Source organism: Aspergillus luchuensis, chromosome 2 (assembly GCF_016861625.1).
Source record: "Aspergillus luchuensis IFO 4308 DNA, chromosome 2, nearly complete sequence".
In the NCBI taxonomy this organism is placed as follows: Eukaryota; Fungi; Ascomycota; class Eurotiomycetes; order Eurotiales; family Aspergillaceae; genus Aspergillus; species Aspergillus luchuensis.
This window is the reverse complement of record NC_054850.1, coordinates 1,265,988-1,285,501: the sequence shown is the minus strand read 5'-3', so window position 1 is coordinate 1,285,501 and position 19,514 is coordinate 1,265,988. Positions and strand designations below refer to the sequence as shown.

Sequence of the window (19,514 nt, the reverse complement as noted above, 5' to 3'; positions counted from 1 at the left end):
GGGAATACTTTGAAGATTTGCTGCGGGGCAGCTCCGGGAAAGTAAAAGCGGCGCCGCGCTAAAAGTCGAGCAAAAAAGCTGTCCGCCCTCGACTTCTTCGCTTTCACCTCTTTCTGGCGCTACCACGACCACCACGCCTCTTGTTGCCAGCGCACGTCTTATCCCTTCCCGACTACTGTCTTTCGCGTAAAAGCCGATACCCTACATATTTTGCGATTCAATTGAACGCTCGAAGCCACCATCGCAACCATGTCCGACCCGTTACTCTTCGAAGACACCTTCACGATCACCGCGATCAACCAGCAGAAATATGACCGTGTTTCGCGTCTGAGCTGCAACTCTACCGACACCCTTTCGCATTTCACTCTCGATGTCAACTCCGAGCTTTACCCTTGTGTTGTTAACGAGTCGCTGAACATGGCTCTGGCCTCGACGCTTTCTCTGGATGGCAAGGATGACTCCGGTTCGAAGGGCTGGAGAGAGGTCGGAATGGGCGAGCAGACCTTGGCTAATGACTACGATTATGTCTGCCATGGCAAGGTTTACCGCTTTGAGGAGGGTTCCAGCCAGGGTAACATGTAAGATTATCCCATGTGTCGCGGATCGCGGTCTGCTGCGGATTTCTTCGCCGTGTGACCGAGATCGATCGTTCTTTGTACAACAGCTGACTAAATCCGCGTCTAGGGCCGTCTTCATCTCTTTCGGTGGTCTTTTGCTTTACCTCGAAGGTCCTTACAAGAAGCTGGCACCCCTGAGAATCGACTACGTGTATCTGCTCCTGAAGAAATAGACAAAAAAGAACTTTCACGACCATCACATATAGTGTTCAGAAGGTCTGAGGCGTTGGCCCGTTCTGTCTCGGATAGTCAGAAAAGTCTTTTGCATGCTTGGGGTACTTTGATTGCAGCGCCGGCGTTTGATTGGTGATAGGGTATATCAAATAGAACATTAAATCTTGCTTCTCAACACATTTCTGATTCCATTTATGCGAGTCAGCATGTAGTTTATACCGTCACGTGTGATGCGGTCGGAAACTCCAAGCGCCGATGCATCCGTGCGATGATTTCAAGATAGTCCGGCTCATTCTCCGGTGTCAAAATACCATGTCGGACGAAAAAGTCAATCAAGACAACGGCACAGTTGGGCTTGAACTCTCCATTAGCCAATGCCTGCTTCGTCTCTTCGATAGTGAAAAGCTTGAACTCTTCGACTTCGGTGTCGCACGGCTTGGGGATAATATCAGCCCCGACCTTAACATCGAAGATATATTCGACCTCCGGCTGCACCAGGTCCGTTTCGCCTCCAGCCTTTGCACTCCGAACATACGTGTACGTAACACATCCCGCCGGAGTGGCATTAGCCCTGACAACGTCTTCCGGCAGAGACGCTTCCTCCATCGCCTCACGGACAAGACATTCAAACGGGTGCTCCGTGGTGCTCATTCCACCCGCCACGGAGTTATCAAGCATACCGGGGTATGTCTGCTTCGTTCTCGAACGCCTGGGCACCCAGATGCGTAGACCATTCTCGTCCTCCACGTAAACGGTCGAGTGTACGCCGTACGAAACGACACCGAATAGCGGGGTAGCAGATCGTTCCATTTCCAGGAGGAATTTACCTCCTGGTCCATAGATAGGATACATCTCATTGCGCCATCCTTTGAGAATGTCGAATGTTCCCAGCTCCACCGCCTTATTCAGCGTCTTGGCCATAATATCGCTGCGCTGTTGAGGAGTCGCATCGGCCGGAGCAAGGAGGGTGACGCTCCGGTTGTCGGAGTCAATTGTCCACCATTCCGAGGGCAAGTTGAACCGCTCTACTGTCGAGTTCAGAATATACCCGAGAGTAGCATCGCAGCCGGCGACCTTGAAAACATGGTAATTCTTCAGATGTTCAAGATAGGATGCGGGGCTATCTTGGTAGTACGGAAATCTGCCATGGGGATCTGACGATTAGAACCCAAGCGATCGGTAACGGAGGAAAGAGAAATAATTACCTATCGCACTCAATAACCAATTCAAGATTTGACTTGCCCATGATGCCAAAACAGTGTATCAACAAAAGACGTATATATACAAGCCCAGAAATCTAGTGAGTAACAAAACACTAACAACAATCACAAAGGTCAGCCGCGGGGTGTCTCCCCCTACCAACGGGATGTTCTTCAACCAGCCTAGAGCGCGGCGGGCGGGAAAGGAACCCTTATCGATAAGGGCAATAGCCAGAAGACGGGTATTTCGTCACCGAGTCTTTCTTTGAGATTCCATCATGGAACGCGCCAGGAAATTCTTCAAAAGGCTGGCCTAGCTAGCTTGCTTTCTCCACCTCCCGGAAGCTCCAAAGAAACAACCCTTTTAAGCCATGCGTCGCAATTCCCTCCGGCTGTTTCTAGTCCAGCTATAACAATACACCATTAAGATTCAAACCCCTCCAACCAGATCGAGATCTGATCTACATGCTCTATACAATACAACACTCCTAATTCGTCATCATCATCAATTGCCCACCATGTTCTCCGTCATCATACCAGACCATCCGTGCCTCACAGACATCGTCGCCGTCGAAACACAACCAAACGGCCAAACCACAAAATTCGCCTTCAATTTCCCCCTCCCGCCCAAACTCACTGAACTCGTCGTCTTCTTCCTCCCTGGCACTGTCCTCCCGCCCGATACCGCCGCTGCGATTTACATTCAATTCCCTGACCCGAACAACAATGCACCTCAGTTCAAGTTTATCGGAGCGCTAGCGAATGAAAGACCCTCTGCGATTCTTAAAGTCCAGGCGCCGCAAATCCCAGGACTACAAAATGGTAATGCGATGGCCGGCGCAGCTCCAATGGTGACGTTGGGGATCTCGCTTGAACCTGTTCAAGCTGTTGCACCGCAGGTTGCTGCGCTGGAGGCGGAGCAAGCTGGTGGTGGCGCGGGGCAGTCGCTGGAGTTGGTACGACATAACCGCCAGCAGAAGGAAATTACCACGAAGGTGCTGGCGCAGAGGATTATTGGGAATGCGTTTAATTTCTTGGCCAGCTTTGCGTCCGAGGATCCGAGCAATAGAGGACAGGAAACTGTTCCGTTGAAGACGTTTCGCGATTGGTGGACGAAGTTTGAGAGGAAGGTCGAGATGGATCCGACGTTTTTGGAGAGGGAGGATCCGTCGGCTTCGGGGTGATGTGGTGCTGTGCTTGTTTTATTTGGCTTTGGGTTGTTGCTTGGTTCGGAGGGTTTGTCGATTTTGAGCGTTTGCATCTCGGTGGTTTCTTTTTTTCTCTCATCTCGGTGTCTCTGATTTTATAGGTCGCTCTATACCCATCGTTTATGGTCATCTGGCTAGATGCGCTTGGGTTTGAGGTTTTAACCATTTGCATCTTTAGTGGATAAAAGATATGATTCCTATTCTTGATCTATCTATGTGCGTCGCTTGAGATGGAGTTTATCGGGTAGCCAGGCTATGAAGGTATATCAGCCATTAACCCTGGCAGAAAGTATAGTATCGCTTTATATGGTCGGGTATGCTCAAATCAAAAATTTCAGGAAGGCCATGGTAATCGCGATGCCGTCGTGTGGGAGGCCTGCGCGACTCAAGGCATCTTCTGATTGTTCTTTCGAGAAGAGACCAGACGCAGTCCGCATCTTGATGATCTCGGATATGATATCCTCTCTGAATTCGGGATGGCCCTGCAGAGCAATCAACTTCCCCGGGACATACATGCCCTGCACGGCACATCTCGGGGAAGCGCCCAGGGACACTACCTCGGACGGGTATCCGTATGCAATGTCTTGGTGCATTTGATGAATGCGCTGTAAACATACTCGTTAGCATAGATCAGATTACCCCACAGCCATAGATATATGACAGCTCTGAAAATTTGGGGGAAAGAAAGGTGGTAGACATACAAGCTTATCCCTCCCGAACAACTCCTTTCCAGTCTCCGTCAAGTCCACCTCACACACTGCAATTTCCCATCCTGCAGTGTTGCGACCAACCCTGGCGCCAAGAGCACGTGCCAGGATCTGATGGCCGAAGCAGATGGCGAATATCTTAACGCGCTTGTCTTCGAAAGCTTTCTTGGTGAAATCAACCAGCTTCAGGATCCATGGGTGGTTCTCGAAAGAATCATGTTCTAGGAGGCATATGAGTCACAGGGAGCGCCTTGCAGAGAGAGTGCATGCTGCACGATGCGCGGGAGGGTACGGGGGAAATAGGTAGAAAGGTAACCTACTGGACCCGGACAAAACAACTGCATCTACATCCTCCAGGTTGGGGTATTCTTGCGCCGTCACCACGTCCCAGCCGCTAATCTCGAGGCCGGTTTCTGGGTCTAGCTTATCGGGCTGACCTAGTGCTGCAGCACTTTCACGGAGTAGGAGGGAGAATACACCGCGATAGCCTCCATATTTGTTATTTACTTTCTCGACTGGGGTGTCGCATTCAAGGATGGCGATACGAAGCGGGGGCATTGTGGTGGAGGGAGGGATAATTCGGTGATTCGAAGGCGGAGACCGGAGAGGAAAGCAGGTGCAGGAGCAGGTTGAAAAGCTAGTTAATTGTGATGCAAGCTGTTCGCAGATTATGGTTCGATCTGCTTGTTGGATATGCGCAATGACTGTGTCGGAAATGGTGGCCTGGACAGGTAAATCTGGTGTATGAATCACCGTTGGACCCTCTTATCGAATGCGCTAGTCTGTTATCAGTCCCGCCACCTCCTTCGGCTGTGCCTCCCGCTCGGACCGATTCCATCCAAAAGTCTTTTGTTCAAGAGGTTCTATGTCTCTCTTGAAAATCTCTCAAAGACAATGCAGTGTTCTTGATAAGGAGTATACACGGTGCACCTGATAGGATGGCCTTGACTAAAATTTTGCAAGTAGTGGTTGATCATGCATCTCGATGCGGGGAGGATGTCATAGCAAAGCGGCCACCGGATGGCTCTTGCTTTCTGGATTGGAGGTGATTGGAGGGTTGAAGAGTAAATCTTGTTCAAGCATTGGGCCGAACGAATACAAAGTATCCAGTTGCACACCGCATGCAGTCGGGATTGAATCCTGCAACTAGTTGGTGCAATGTGGCAGGGTTCTTTCAGCAGCACTTATTTACTGAACATGCAAGCTGCGTGCATACAGCACTGTGTCATCTGCTAAGGCTGATCCATTGACTTGGGGCAGTACCGGCGGCTTCATTCTCTTCACCTGTCTAAAAGAAATCACTCATCCTTGGCTTCGGAAAACGACAGAGCTCGGCTAGTGGTCCGATCAATGTCATAAGAGAAAAGTAACCATTGGTAGACAGATGATGGTACCTGGGCCTGACAGTTCGCACGCCATCAGCTCCGCAGATGACACAGGTGACTACTGCATCCCCATAGATAAGTGCTAAAGTATGGATAGTCCACTCGGTATTGATGCCTTACCGAGATGTACTCTGCCGGTATCGCTGTGAGGGCCGCTATACCGTTTTAGGTTAGGTTTTGCAGGCTGCATACACGGTTTGGGGTCCGATGACTGCAGTTGAGCCAATCAGCAAGAGTAGACACACGTGATGCTCTGGGAGTGGGCCGAAATCGCAGCACGAGCAAGACACTCATTTGCCTGCATCAAGAAGGATCCTGTCCACATGCATCCCTAAACCCATACTAAAAGATGAGGGGTTGGAGGCAGCAATGCCGCTAACTGCGCTTATCAAAACAGCTTCCAGGGTTTGTTGGCTTCATGTCTACCATGAATCTTGAAGAACTTTGACGGGTATGTCCAATTTTGGGCTCCTCGTGCCTGTGAACCAACCAATGCAGCCGTCCAAATCGGTGGAGAATGGGTTGGTCTTTTCGCGCAATCAGGTCGAGCAGGCAAAGGCTGACCGAGTCGAGTCATATCCATAGTTCCGTGCGGGAGGGAATCCACCGTGCCGCAGCATGCATTCTTTAGTGCCACTCACCAGAAAATCCCTCTATAAAATTTGTCTCAGCCAGTCTCCCCGTCTGAATTACACCTCCCTTTGTAGGCTGCTCCCTTTCCTTTTCTTTTCTCAATTATCTTTTTCTTTTTTGTATGAACAAAGTTTCAGTGGAGATATTCAGTTTCATATACTATGTTCTATGATCTTTAAGTTTATTCCAAAGTCGTATTCTAGAGTGATTATTTGTTCCAATCTCTTTCACCGCATCTACTGCGATTATGACTTCTCCCCATGCAACAGATGGAAAGCCACCATCTTCCCTCCAAGCTACTGAGTCTACGCCACTGTTGCATGAATCTTCCCGTCAATCATTATATATCAGTCAAGAGGATACGACTGTAGATAAGGATGTTGATCCAAGCCTGTCCTCAACCCTCTTCGCCCCCGAGGAAGACCCGGCGTTGCTTAGTCTCTCCAGAGTCACCTCAATCCCGCAAGGGCTCGATGTTGAACCTAACCTCGAGCGACTCCCTTCTGCTCCAGTGAGCCAGAAACAAGTGCCCGGGGATGCTGAAGATGGAGTTGCCGCCGGTGAGCCTACTGGCTATGCTTCACGGTTCATCAATGTCTCACCCATGAGATTCTGGCTTATCTTCTCTGGTATCTTGATGGGATACGTGATCGGATTTTTTGACTCCACCTTGATGGCTTCGAGTCACCCTGTTATAACCTCCTACTTCCACGCTTCGAACTCCGCATCTTGGCTATCGACCGCGTTCCTATTGACATCTACCGCTTTCCTCCCGCTTTTTGGGCGCATTTCTGACACATTTGGAAGGAAGCCAGTCTACCTTTTCGCCATTGCCATCTTTTTCGTCACAACGGCATGGTGCGCAGCCGCCCAAAGCATGTTCAGCTTCATCGCTGCTCGAGCGTTTTGCGGACTCGGAGCTGGTGGTGTGTTCTCCATGGGCATGATTCTCTCCAGTGATCTCGTGCGCCTTGAATACCGAGGCGTCTATCAGTCCTACATCAACCTCTGTCTGGGCATCGGTGGTTGCCTTGGTTTGGCATTCGGCGGGTTCCTGTGCGACCAAGTGGGGTGGAGAGGTGCGTTCCTCGTGCAATTGCCCTTCATCTTTGTTTACTTCATCGTGGCAGCTTGGACAACCCCTGCCGACCTGGGCTTGAAGAGGGCCAAAACAGAGAGGAAGAGTCTGATGCAGCTACTCAAGAGCATTGACCTTGTCGGCTCGTTCATACTTGTCGTCGGTGTGACTTCATTGATTATGGGACTGAATCTGGGTGGTAATGTGTTCAGCTGGACTCACCCCATTGTTATCACGTCCTTGATCTCTTCCTTCATCTTAGCTGTTGTTTTTGTTCGCTATGAGCGGACCGTGGAGCGGGGAGTTATGCCAATTTCGCTATTGGTACAGGAGCCTCGCGCCAGCCTTATCTTTGGAAACTTCTTCGGCGCCATCTCCGTTAACACTATGGTCTTCAATGCGCCCCTGTATTTTCAAGCAGTCAAGCTAGCTACTCCGACTGACTCGGGTCTCAGGCTAATTGGCTCAACTCTTGCGGTGACGATCTCCAGTGTGTCGACAGGCTTCATCATCACTTGGACTAAACGGCTTAAGCCAACCATCATCTTTGGCGACATATTTCTACTGCTCGGTGGTTGCGCTGCCGCTTCCATGGGCGTTGGTACGCCTGATTGGCTTGCGATGGTTTGCGTTTCGCTCTCCAGTCTCGGACAAGGATGCTCTTTCCCCTCGCTAATGGTATCGGTTCTTGCCACTACTGATCAAGAGGACCAGGCCGTGGCCACGACGACCTTGGGTTTGTGGAGAAATCTCGGATCGGTGATGGGTGTCGCAACCAGCAGCTGGATTTTCCAGAACACCCTCGTGTATCAACTCGAAGAGATGGTCACCGGCCCAAACAAGGAGGATGTCATCCTCCTTGTTCGCAAATCCGTCCAAGCAATCGCGAAACTCGATTCAATGCATCAGCAACAAGGTAAGTTTTGGATATATGTACCCGTGGAAGTTAGAGATACTGAAACTTGACTAGTGATCGGAGCGTATGCTGCTGCCCTTCGCGCTACTTTCTTCTCTGCTGCCATCTGGGGTGCACTCATGCTCATTCTGCACCTCCGAGTCCGAGTACCCAGACTGGGAACTAAAGCATAAGAAATTGAGCTGCTGATCTGCTACAGTACATGGTGTTGACCGAAGGAATGTAGACGGCGATAACATAGACCTCTCTTGCAGCTGCTATCTGAGCAGCACGTTGCTGAAGACCTCATTGATTTACGACCCAATGCCAAAAGTTATGGATAAAGGTAATGTTGAACAAAATTGCGAGCTTTTATAAAGAGATGCGAACGCTTTACAGCAAATCATATAATTGAAATTACGAATTTGTGAAAGATGCCACTTCAAGTAGACTATGAAATGAAATTATTGAGCGGGACCGTATCGCTTCTTTGTTCTGCCGCGGTATTGATCGGTCGCCTAGACCATTCTGGGACTAGTCTCTCCTACCCGGAGTCACGATTCCCTGCGGATCTTTTGAGATTCCCCGGTCTGTCTCTCTATTGCCAGTGTGAGTTGGTTGACGACACTTCATTGTCTCCGTCTGCTGTTAATCCATAAGGTCTGACTGTGACTGCACGCTATTATATATTACTTGACATAAGCTAACAGCAATTTCGAGCAGATCAACGACCCTTAGATCGCTTCCAAATACCGGTGCCTATGCATTTAAATTTCGGTGTCACCTTGAAAACCTTCGAATCGTGCGCAAATCTTCGATCAGAGTTGGCCATCCCTGTCAACTACGTCACTTATCTTATCGGCCCCGAATATCTATGTGAAGTGGTGCTGCGTTAGGAAGCCGGACGGCGCTATAGATCTTGTGGTTGGCAGAATGCTCGGGAGTGACAGTTTCGGGGGCTGAATCTGGGGTTTGCTGATGATCATAACCCAAGACTGGACGATATACTGTGATTCGGGCTCGACGGGTTATCGTTGATTGAAGCAGCCTGACATGGCGTCAGCTCTCAGCGACCATGTCTCTGTCCCGTCGGACCTGGATCTTTCGCTGGACCTGACCGCTTCAGGGCAGATCACCGATATACTAGAGTTCGATCTTGACGAAAACAGTTTGGCTGTTACGACCGAGGCTATCACACAAGACACGAGCCCATCCGACGAGGGCGGAGTTTCGACACCAAACAGCACATCGTTGGATGCTCCACGCCCGTCAGCCGCCAAGCGAAAAAGCAAGATTGTCCTTGCGAAGCCGAGGCGAGTGCGGACAGGCTGCTTAACATGTCGGGAACGTCACCTGAAGTGCGACGAAGCTTTGCACCGATGCCAAAATTGCCGGAAGTCGGGCAGAGTATGCAGACGTGGTATTCGCTTAAACTTCATAGATATCCAGAAATCGACACCCCCGCACTGCGTAGTCCGTATACCAGCGACGGGTGTGACTTTTCGGGATGAGTCACGGCTTATAGCGTCTGAATATGTGGGCGGGATTGAGAGATATCCTCCCGAAGTGGCGGAACCTTCGTTGGAGAAGGGGAATGCGACAGGGCCTTGTCTGACTCCTAGTCTAAGTGCCTCATTCGTACATGGCTTCGGGACGCCCCAGTCCGGGAGTCTGGCAGGACCGTTTAGCGGCCCACCAAATGCCCCTGCTTTTTACGACCAGAGTGCGTCCTTTGCCCCGTTCAGGTCCACAAAAGATGGTCATATAAATGCCACCAACCATACTTGTCTCAACAACCCAGAGGAAGTATACCTGCTGCAGGTATTCGTTGAAGAGGTCGGGTTATGGATGGATTCGATGGATGCGGTGAAACATGTAAGTTGATAATCCTTGCGACGTGTCGTCAGTTGCTTATTTCCATAGTTCACGCATATTCTGCCATTCCATGCGCTCGAAGAACCTATGCTTCTCAAAGCCCTGTTGGCATGCGGTGCGAGGCATCTTTTCCACGTGGACGCCTCATACGGGGAGGAGAAGGCCGCAGAACATCACAATGTCGCCTCACAATATCTTCTTCGCTCATTACAAGACCCTGATCGTGACTCGGCTCTATGCGCAACTACGGCGATTCTTCTGAACATCTACGAGTTAATGTCGGGCCGACCGATTCAAGGCATGAGCCACATTGCTGGTGCGCGAGCTTTAATCAAAGAGTGTCACTGGAATGCCAAAACGCCGGGACTGGGAGGTGCTTGTTTCTGGCTGAATGTAAGCATGGAACTACTCAGCTGTTTGCATTTCAATTGGACGCTTTCCTGGGACCCGGACACGTGGGGCGTCGAACTGGATTTGAATCATGCACAGCCAAGTGTTGCAGGCAATGAAGAAGCCTGGACGCATCAGATGGTCTTTATTTGCGCCAAAATTGCCAACTTTCGATCGTTAGCCCAACCACCGGCACTGGAGGCTGCCAACGACGTGCGGATTAGCCAACGTTATCAGGAATGGTGCACTTATAATGAGTGGTGCGATCAGTGGGCTCGAGCTGTACCGCGGTCCATGATGCCTCTGGGATATATTCAGTCGTGGCAGACAAACTCTAAATCCGTCTTTCCACAGATATGGTGAGCATCGGTTGATCTATTCGCACATGCCATATTAACATTTACAGGCTGATCAAGCGTTCCACGATCATCGCTCGACTACTATACCACACTGCACGCATCCTGCTTACGAAGACCAATCCTGTCGAGTCAGAGTACAGTGCCGAGATGCAGACCGTACAGCAAAGCCATGCAAGGGATATCTGCGGCATCGTGGCACACTCCAGGGATCGGTACGTTGACTGCCAGTATGCGTATAACTGAGTTAATGGCTAATATGACGCAGCGGAGTCGCAAGTCTATCGATCCGTTTCCTCGCTATTGCCGCAGAGTGCCTGGCAACTAGGGAAGCTCAACAAGAGGCCTTGGGCATCCTCGAGGACATCATAAAGCAGACGGGCTGGAAGGCAGAGCACGTGAAGCAGGAGCTTCAGGAAGCATGGGGCTGGAGTGACTCTCACGGACCTCCAATGCATATGTCGGAAGATATCCTAGCGTTATTCAACAGTGACCATCCTTTGACTGCAGATCATACTCCTGCCCGGCCCAAGGTGCCAGCTGGGGTGATTAATCCACTCATGGCGACTGCGGACTTTTCGATGGAGAATCATCCATACCAGGACTACTATGTTGCGCCACATCGTTCCATTAGCCATTATCCTTTTGGGGGTTTTTAAATGTGTGGCTGTCTCTATATTTCTGCTGGCGTTGAGGCTTGACTGGTTTGATTTATGGAAGGGGCTTGTTTAGATACCACTAGAGTTGTGAGGTTTATGTTTTGGTACCATCATACCGTGATGCTTAGACACGGATATCATCGGTGATTCATCTAGCATTGGCCGGGAATATGTCATTTATATCCTTAGCGATCTCCCCCCACCTTCACAAACTCTCATCAGAGATAATCATCTTTCATTTTCATGATTTAGGGCTATCTTCCAACAGCCTCTTATACGATCGAGGTGATACAACATGCAGTTTTCATGGATGAATAGCTTATAAGAAGCCCCGCAGACTGAACTTGCAGCGCAGACTGCTGATGAAATGCTGATGAATCGCGGAAACACTTCCGTTTAGGTACTTTGGGCCACTAGCTTGCCAAATCAGACAGTACAATCATATCTCACATGGACATGTTGATGTCATGACTTGGAATAGAGATAACAAACTCTATTTCCCAGATCAGTCCTCCTCCCCGGTCTGCCTCGGGAGAGCCGAAAGACTCGAGAACGATATTGATAACTCTAACATACCCAGAGATGATCCAGGCTCTGGCTATAAGAGAACCAAGATCCATTCTATCGTATTATACGAGTTCCCTCGCCACACGGAACAGGGCCCAAATGATCCCTTCCACTGATTCTCTTGTCCCTCGGTGCCAAGTACACAGTGACCTGCCGTGAACTTTCCATCTACTACTGTACAGCTGCGGGACTCGTGACGTGTCCTATCGCTCCCCACAACTCAATTCTCTCTCCTCGAGTCATAATTAACCTTGGCCTGAAATGGCGAAATCCGGGGTAATAGATCTGCGGGGTCATCCTGCGGGGAAACTTTCGTCTATGCCTATCCCTTTGACAGCTATATAATGCCATCCCATTACAGCAGTCAAAGAATGCATCCCAATCCTCCATTCCGAAGCCCCCAAGCATGAAAGAAGAATCTCCCGTACCCGCAGCAATGGAAACAGAAAAGTCCTTAGAGGCATCTCACATTGAAGATGCCGAGAAGAACAGCATCCAGCCTGGAGAATCCCTCGACTATTTCACTCCGAAAGAGAAGAAAAGACTTACGAGACGAATTGACATTCGTCTGGTAATTCCACTGGGTTGTCTATATTGCATCAGTTTGCTGGATAGAACCAACTTGGGAGCTGCCTCGGTTGCCGGGTATGAGCTTTCCAGTCTTCTTTCAACCCCGCTTCAAGGCCGTGGCTTGGCCAAGAGATTAAGCTAACTCAATTTGTTGTACTGATAGGATGCAGGAAGAATTGAAGATGAATGCCAAGAATAATGGTTACAGTATTAGCTCGTTGGTCTTTTTCATCACCTATACCGTCTTTCAGCCCCCCATGACGGTAATTATTCGGAAACTTGGGCCGAGGCTGTTTCTTTCTGCTATTGTTTTGATGTGGGGAATCGTGATGATTGTAAGTTTTATGATTATGGGGTGTTATACTGTTTGGAGGTGGTAGTGGAGGCGTTGACTGATTACAACTAGGGCTTTGGCCTCTCGCCAACATGGCCAGTGCTGGCTGGACTGCGGGTCATTCTTGGTGCCCTGGAAGCCGGTTTCTACCCAGGATGCGTCTACCTCCTTAGTACCTGGTACCCTCGCTTCGAACTACAGAAGCGGAATGCCCTCTTCTACCTGATTGGCAGTACGGCATCCGGATTCGGCGGTATTCTCGCATATGGACTGATGCAGATGGATGGACTCGGCGGCAAGTCCGGGTGGAGATGGATCTTCATTGTACTGCCCCGTACCCCACAGACCCTACAGACAAACACTAATGCAGACCACCACAGATCGAGGGCATCCTGACCTGCGTAATGGGCATCGGCTCCTACGCCATCCTCGTCGACTTTCCCGAGCAATCCCCCAAGTCATGGCACTTTCTCAACGAATCAGAGGCCGCCTACGTGGTAGCTACCATCGAGAATGACCGCTCAGACGTTTACATGGAGCCATTCACATTGAAAAGTTATCTCCGCAGTGGCGCAGATAGCAAGGTCTGGGCATACGCTGCCATGTATATGCTCACCACAGCGAACAGCTACTCCATTGCTTACTTTCTTCCTATCATTCTGGAAGATAGTATGGGGTTCTCGGTAGCAAAGGCCCAGTGTCTGGTGGCTCCGCCTTATGTGGCAGCGGCGATAGTGATGTACACCCAGGCGGTTTATGCGGATAAATGGCACCTGAGAGGGCCGATCATTGCTGCAAATGCTGCTATGGGGCTGCTGGGGCTTGCGCTGTTGGGGTATCTCAAGGAGTCAGGGCCACGGTATTTTGGTGTGTTTCTGGCGACTATTGCTGGTGAGTTTCCTTCGCTTGAAAGTATAATCGTCATGCTGATGGATGGGTAGCCAACGCAAACTGTCCGGCATTAGTCTCATGGCAGAGGTAAGCCCTTCCCCATAATTACTACCCTCTCTACCCTATATCTCAGGGCTAATGCAGCGAGCTAGTAACAACGTCCGCGGCCAATGGAAACGCGCCTTCACATCCGCTACCCTCATCGGCGGGGGTAGTATCGGAGGCATCATCGGGACAACAGTCTTTAGGGCCCAAGATGCACCGAACTACCGGCCCGGGCTGTTGACAACAATGATCGCTAACGCACTGATTATCGTGGTAGTGGCTGGACTCAGCGTCAAGTTCTGGCGGGCGAATAAACGGGTTGATCGTGGGGGGAAGGCGATTGAGGGGTTAGCTGGGTTTAAGTATACGTATTAGAGAGTTATTGGGTGTGAGTTGGGGAAGCGGTTACTTTTGGATGCTGTTGTTGTAGGGTAGAAGTAGATGACATTTCCTAAGATCACCTATCCTATAATTCTATGGTTATAGGTAGAGTAGACAAAGACGTTGCTAATTAGTCACTTCTACGTCCCTGTTCCGCAATCAGATTACCATTCCTCCGTTCATCCATCGTATTGATGATAGACTCACCCGGCATCCTTTGTGCCTAGCAAATTACTAGTAGTACTCGAGTCTATCAAGTCCTCACGAGAGATAAAAGTTTACTCTCAAGCGTAACCTAAAATGACAGCTTCGATTCACTGGCTGGTCCCTATCATTCGAACCCACTCTTCTATTTTGCCTTGGCCCATTGCTAGAAATACGGAATAACCTGCAAATATCTATCACAGCATACAATCCCTATCCCTCCCTACCTCAACCCCATCTAGTACATCATCTACACCAAACCCTCCCACTCCCACCCCATCCCCCTCACCCAAGGCAACCCATACAACACCACCAACCACACACACCACAACCTCCACGCGGCCGCATCCCCCACCACCGTCCTCCCAACCAACACCCTCCCCACAACCAACCCCCCTACGCCCCCAACAACCACATACCACACCCACCCCTCCAACCCCCAAAACCACATACAGAGAACACTCCACCCGACAAAAAACCCCGCAATAGACCACCTGAACCACCCCTCCCCGAACGCCAGCGGGATCGTCTGTCTCCCGCGGGTGCAATCCCCCGCCATATCCTTCAGATCCTGAATCTGCATCGTAGTGAAGATAACCCCGCTGATCACGACCGTCCAGAGATACCCTTGCTCGGAGGGCTGTATCTTCCCCTCGTCCCCGGTACAGACAATCTTCAACGAGGCGATATTATACAACCCATAAGCAACAGCGATAATACCATCACGGACAAGTTCATCACACCCCTTCAGTCTTTATACATCCAGGTGAGGGTCAGGATGGGGCAGGTTTCTTGCCATACGTCTAGTGTGTAGGTGATGCCTAGGACGATGGGGATGGTGATGAGGAGGAGACGGCGGGTTTGGTCCGCTGTTATGCGGTTTGTTGGGAGGGGGCGCCAGGGTTTGTTGAGGTGGTCTTCGTGGATGGATTCGGGGAGGCGTTGGTTGGAGAGGTCGAAGATGAAGACTAGGGCCCAGTTGAAGAGGATTAGGAGGGGCAGGCGGGGGAGGAGGGTGGATAGGGTGGGGGGGGTGGGGGAGGTGGTTAGGGCTGGGCCGGAGAGGGCGCCCAGGAAGCCGAAGGCGGAGTTGGGGAGGACGAAGGTTGGGATGTTGCTTTCGGTGAAGTGCCAGATTAGGGTGGGGAGGTGGTGGAGGTGGTGGAGGTGGAGGGGTTTGTTTGTGTGGGTGGACTTCATTGTGGTGATGATTGTTTACTCGTCGTGAGGTGAATGATGGTGTAGATTGGACTTGGGTGGATGGCTATCGGCATTGTGATGATCTTAGGGCTATATATGTCTTGTATAGAGAGGGATGTTGACGTGTATCAGATACCTAGGTAGAGATTGAATGCGTTGGGACTGTTGAATATACTGAAATCTCTATAATGCAACTAACATCCATACCTGCTCGAAGTTTACTATACTACACGGTGGTCTCCGAGCTCGGACTGACCGAAATATACATGCCAATTATCAAGGGGGCAAAACCCGCATAATGCAGCCCTATGCAATATCCTGTAGATAGACCCTTTCGTCACCATTCTGCTGCATTACCAAGTTTGATACTCTACTCTCTCAGGCTCATGGTTCCAGTGTCACAACATGTCAAATCTCCTCCCCTTGCAGAGCATATTTCTCTCGGTCCTTCCGTCTGCCTACCACAAAGGCTATGGCATGTGTAGGGAGTGACAGAGTTTGAACTAGATTTGGTGTCCTACATAAGAGGCGGAGACTCTGTCTGAACAAACGGTGCGTGGAATGTCCCTTGCAGTCAGGGGGTTTAGAGTTCTGATAAGCCGTCCTCTATCTATAGGGTGACCTGAAAGGATTCATTGTATTAAGAGACGATGTATTCAGCCCTATGCAGTATCAAATTCATAAGATGCCGCCTTCAGTAAGGCACAGCAGGGTTTTTATTTGTGTAACTACGTCTTGTTAGTTATGTCTTTTTTGAGGTGGGCTTGGTAGTGTATTACTTTGGGCCCGATGCACTACTGGGTAAGTTTGCCCCCAACAGGGTCTTCTGGAATGCTTCATCACAACGATCTATCTTTTCGGTCAATTCGTAGGGTTGACCGGCATCTCCAATGTCGTAGACTGTATCTGGAAGATGCCGCTAGCAAGGGAAAAAGAACCTCGCGTCTAGTGGCAACGTTCTTGTGGCTGTGGGAGGGCATGAAGCAGCATGATAGGTCATGAGCTGAATGGAGTAATATGTAGTCTCATTAGATAACCATAATGCGCAGAGGAAATCACTGAGTGAACAGGGGTATTGAATGAATATCCATGAAGGTGATGTTATGTCGAAGCACTAACCACTAGACCAAAAACGATATATCGTGTCTAGTCAGCCAAGCGACGTAGAGATATCTGTCCCAACATATTATGTATTCCAATCTGCCTGAACAACAAACCACTGCACCCCACCCATCAGCCAGCCCTCTTCTCATCCATCACAATTTTAAAAACATGCCTCACACTAATCCCATTCCTCCCCTTATCCATCAAATCTGCCAAAGTAAGCACAGATCACTCCGCGGGTGGCTGAAAGAGAATCTAGAGTTATTACTATATTCATCAAATGGGGCTGTGGTTTAGTGGTATAATATTCCCTTAGCATGGGAGAGGTCCGGGGTTCGATTCCCCGCAGCTCCATTTTTTTGTCTTTGTCATGTGGTATGTGGCTTGTATATCCTAAAAGCCTATATACGCGTGTAGTCCTATCGAATCAATGATAGATGTGGCCTATTCTTGATTCAAGACTAGCATACAATGCTTATTATGGTAGTCTCATGGCAGTATCTCTATATGATATTTCTCAAATAATGAAAACTTGCAGGCTTCATTGGGATGTAGTGTATACGCCTATATATTGGGAGGTGTATCCCACACAACAGTGAGATATGTCTTTGTCTATCCTGTCTAAAATCATTTATCGAACACAAAACTGTGTAGCAGGCGTCCTCTTCAATTCGGAACGGAGAGGATCCGGAGTAGTTCCCTCTGGATGTGATATGCTCTCGACGAAAGCCCGCCCAATGACCTTGAAGCACTGGGCCTTTTCACCATCCACAAGCATCTTCTCTGGGATAGGGCGGAGAACAAACACTTGGACGATGCCACAGGGGACGACAATATGATCACCTTCTTCAATCTCACAATCCGTAAAGCCAACAATACTCCTTCCAGATGAGGTGGCCATCGTAAAAAATCGCTTTTCTGTAAGCTTTTCAAAACAGAGGCGAAGCGCTGGGAGAGATCCTTTCGTTGCCTCCAGAAACTTTTCATGCTCATCAGAGACAGAAATTTTCATGATATCGAGGAATGTATCCGGGATAAAATAACTATAGCAACCAGTGTAGTTAAAAGTAGCTTCAAATATATTATCGGGCCTTGCGGCGGTTTTGGCAAGCGCCTGTACCTGCCCAAGACAGTCCAGGGCTGGTGACTCAAACAAGTATGGAGGAGAGGCAACCCCTATCCTCTGACACCAGAGCTTGAGTGTGTGCATATTATCTGTGACTATAGGGGCATGATCCTGAATTGGCTTCCAGGGAGCCTTATTCAAATGCAATGATTTGGAAAAGTTTTGTTGCATCTTTGCTCGGTGCGCCGGATCCGTCGTGGTAAAGTCGACAACCCATGAAGGGAGTGAGTCCTCCTTGTTAGAGGAGTTGAAACAAAAATCAAAGTCATCGAATATACTTATATTGGCTTCGTGTCCCAAGACAAAGCACGTTGTTTCATGATTGACCTGGCTGATGGTCTTTCGATAGTCGGGAGGGTATGCTTCCCTAGCCGCTGGAGAAAGCCCATATAACGCATATACATTGTCCAGTTGATTACTGCAATGCCGGTCAACCGTAAGCAATAGCAAGTCCCCAAGCCTAGATGGACGCGGGGTATCTCGATTGAGGAGCAGAATATCTCGAGGGATCTTATTCAAGAGACTGTCGAGTTCTTGCTGCCTTTCAAGTAGGAAACGAATGAAATTGTAAAGATCTTCCGTCTCGAATGTATCTGCTATCGATAATGCGCCCCCTGAGGAGGTAAGAACCATAACAAAACGCCTGACAGCGACGATCTCGTCGTTTAATCGTTCGAAGAAGTTCCCTATGATAAAAGTCGTTTTTCCATGCATGCATACAACGGCATTTCTCGAGAGATGCCACTCTTGGAATGTCCACAGGCGATGCCAATACTGCGCGGTACACAGTGCGTTAGCAGATAAACAGAGCACCGCTATGGCTTCGAAAATATCATGAAGACCGGTGCTGTTATAGTAAAGCCCATCTTGGTTGGCATGATACCACTCGATGAGCTTCAGTGCTTCCGGCTCCAGATCTCCCAACCAAGCAACCACCGACGTGGCAGTCGAATAGATTTGACACATCAAAGGAACCTGCGAGTTCCGCTCCGAGATATCGTTCTGATTGATGCAGACATAATCAACCCACACCGTGCGTTCTGTATCAGGCTGGCGAAGTCCCCGCAAGAAAGCATGCAGATTCGCTGTTACACCAATAATGCAGTCATCAACTGAGATGTCCACGGTCACAGAGGTGTCACCCCATACGTAAGACAAGGCCTCGAAGTCGCAGGCATCGTTGAGAGACACGGTATGGAGCGATGCTCGAACAAGGTTCTCGTCATTCTCATCCGGAAAGATAGTCAAAAGACGAATCTGTTTGGCGCTGGGGTCTAACTTGTTGTATGACAACGGCATTCTGGAAAGTAGCAGGCCCAAGATGAGGTGGCGGTCGTGCTAGTGTATAATGTTCTCAATTATTTCTAGTAGGTTGGGTATTCATTGGGTATCCTTACGAGCTGCATTCAGGTTAAGAAGTGCGGAGTGCGCCAAAATGATGGTGCGGCGCTAATGCTGCACCCTCGACACACTGACCTTCTACTAGAGAACATGTCATCCAGAAGTAGCTGTCTTTGCCTTTTTGACACACAGCCTTTGTGGAAGTTGTTTGAGTAATCCAAGTGTCTGCAGATTCGAGGATTTCTGGATGGGGACACTACCATACCAGCATCAAGAAAGGGAAGAGTTACCATCATTGTTTTGAAAGCTGAAAATAATTATGTTGGGGCACATCTCTCCGTCACCTAGCTGACTAGACACATTATATTTATATGTATATATAGTTTATATCCCATCAAACTGGACTATCGACTATAGACTATATTCTGTCCTATATGACTAGCAGGAAGTTCATGAACGTGCCATGCTTGATGTCTGTGGACTGGCGCTGTTCAGGTGCACCAAGTAGTGACACCTCCCCCGGGATCAAAGAGGGCCAGTGATAATGCCAAGGGTTTATGAATGGTTATACTGTA

General features: G+C 49.5%; 9 protein-coding genes across 9 annotated transcripts; 5 read left to right on the top strand and 4 right to left on the bottom strand.

Moving 5' to 3' along the window:
- Positions 1–249: 249 nt before the first annotated feature.
- On the top strand, positions 250–790 carry RPB8 (DNA-directed RNA polymerase core subunit RPB8; the record flags this gene model as incomplete). Its single annotated transcript, XM_041685119.1, has 2 exons — positions 250–578; positions 685–790. The coding sequence occupies 2 exons, from the start codon at positions 250–252 to the stop codon at positions 788–790; spliced, it is 435 nt and encodes a 144-aa protein (XP_041539235.1).
- Positions 791–1,004: 214 nt separating this feature from the next.
- AKAW2_20408S (thiamine pyrophosphokinase-related protein) lies at positions 1,005–2,037 on the bottom strand (the record flags this gene model as incomplete). The annotated part of the gene is made up of 2 exons (XM_041685118.1): positions 1,005–1,932; positions 1,997–2,037. 2 exons carry the CDS (start codon positions 2,035–2,037, stop codon positions 1,005–1,007), a joined length of 969 nt encoding a protein of 322 aa, XP_041539234.1.
- Positions 2,038–2,508: 471 nt separating this feature from the next.
- Positions 2,509–3,174, top strand: AKAW2_20407A (OPI10 family protein; the record flags this gene model as incomplete). Its single annotated transcript, XM_041685117.1, has 1 exon — positions 2,509–3,174. The coding sequence occupies one exon, from the start codon at positions 2,509–2,511 to the stop codon at positions 3,172–3,174; it is 666 nt and encodes a 221-aa protein (XP_041539233.1).
- A 344-nt stretch (positions 3,175–3,518) lies between these two features.
- Positions 3,519–4,463, bottom strand: AKAW2_20406S (type 1 glutamine amidotransferase; the record flags this gene model as incomplete). The annotated part of the gene is made up of 3 exons (XM_041685116.1): positions 3,519–3,803; positions 3,900–4,126; positions 4,226–4,463. The coding sequence occupies 3 exons, from the start codon at positions 4,461–4,463 to the stop codon at positions 3,519–3,521; spliced, it is 750 nt and encodes a 249-aa protein (XP_041539232.1).
- Positions 4,464–6,170: 1,707 nt separating this feature from the next.
- Positions 6,171–8,090, top strand: AKAW2_20405A (putative MFS multidrug transporter; the record flags this gene model as incomplete). The annotated part of the gene is made up of 2 exons (XM_041685115.1): positions 6,171–7,917; positions 7,972–8,090. 2 exons carry the CDS (start codon positions 6,171–6,173, stop codon positions 8,088–8,090), a joined length of 1,866 nt encoding a protein of 621 aa, XP_041539231.1.
- Positions 8,091–8,949: 859 nt separating this feature from the next.
- AKAW2_20404A (Zn(II)2Cys6 transcription factor) lies at positions 8,950–11,176 on the top strand (the record flags this gene model as incomplete). Its single annotated transcript, XM_041685114.1, has 4 exons — positions 8,950–9,771; positions 9,820–10,520; positions 10,568–10,732; positions 10,786–11,176. The coding sequence occupies 4 exons, from the start codon at positions 8,950–8,952 to the stop codon at positions 11,174–11,176; spliced, it is 2,079 nt and encodes a 692-aa protein (XP_041539230.1).
- Positions 11,177–12,149: 973 nt separating this feature from the next.
- On the top strand, positions 12,150–13,958 carry AKAW2_20403A (uncharacterized protein; the record flags this gene model as incomplete). Its single annotated transcript, XM_041685112.1, has 6 exons — positions 12,150–12,388; positions 12,477–12,648; positions 12,720–12,971; positions 13,028–13,538; positions 13,589–13,625; positions 13,691–13,958. The coding sequence occupies 6 exons, from the start codon at positions 12,150–12,152 to the stop codon at positions 13,956–13,958; spliced, it is 1,479 nt and encodes a 492-aa protein (XP_041539229.1).
- A 957-nt stretch (positions 13,959–14,915) lies between these two features.
- Positions 14,916–15,368, bottom strand: AKAW2_20402S (uncharacterized protein; the record flags this gene model as incomplete). Its single annotated transcript, XM_041685111.1, has 1 exon — positions 14,916–15,368. One exon carries the CDS (start codon positions 15,366–15,368, stop codon positions 14,916–14,918), a length of 453 nt encoding a protein of 150 aa, XP_041539228.1.
- Positions 15,369–17,103: 1,735 nt separating this feature from the next.
- AKAW2_20401S (HET domain-containing protein) lies at positions 17,104–18,897 on the bottom strand (the record flags this gene model as incomplete). The annotated part of the gene is made up of 1 exon (XM_041685110.1): positions 17,104–18,897. The coding sequence occupies one exon, from the start codon at positions 18,895–18,897 to the stop codon at positions 17,104–17,106; it is 1,794 nt and encodes a 597-aa protein (XP_041539227.1).
- Between the last annotated feature and the right edge of the window lie 617 nt (positions 18,898–19,514).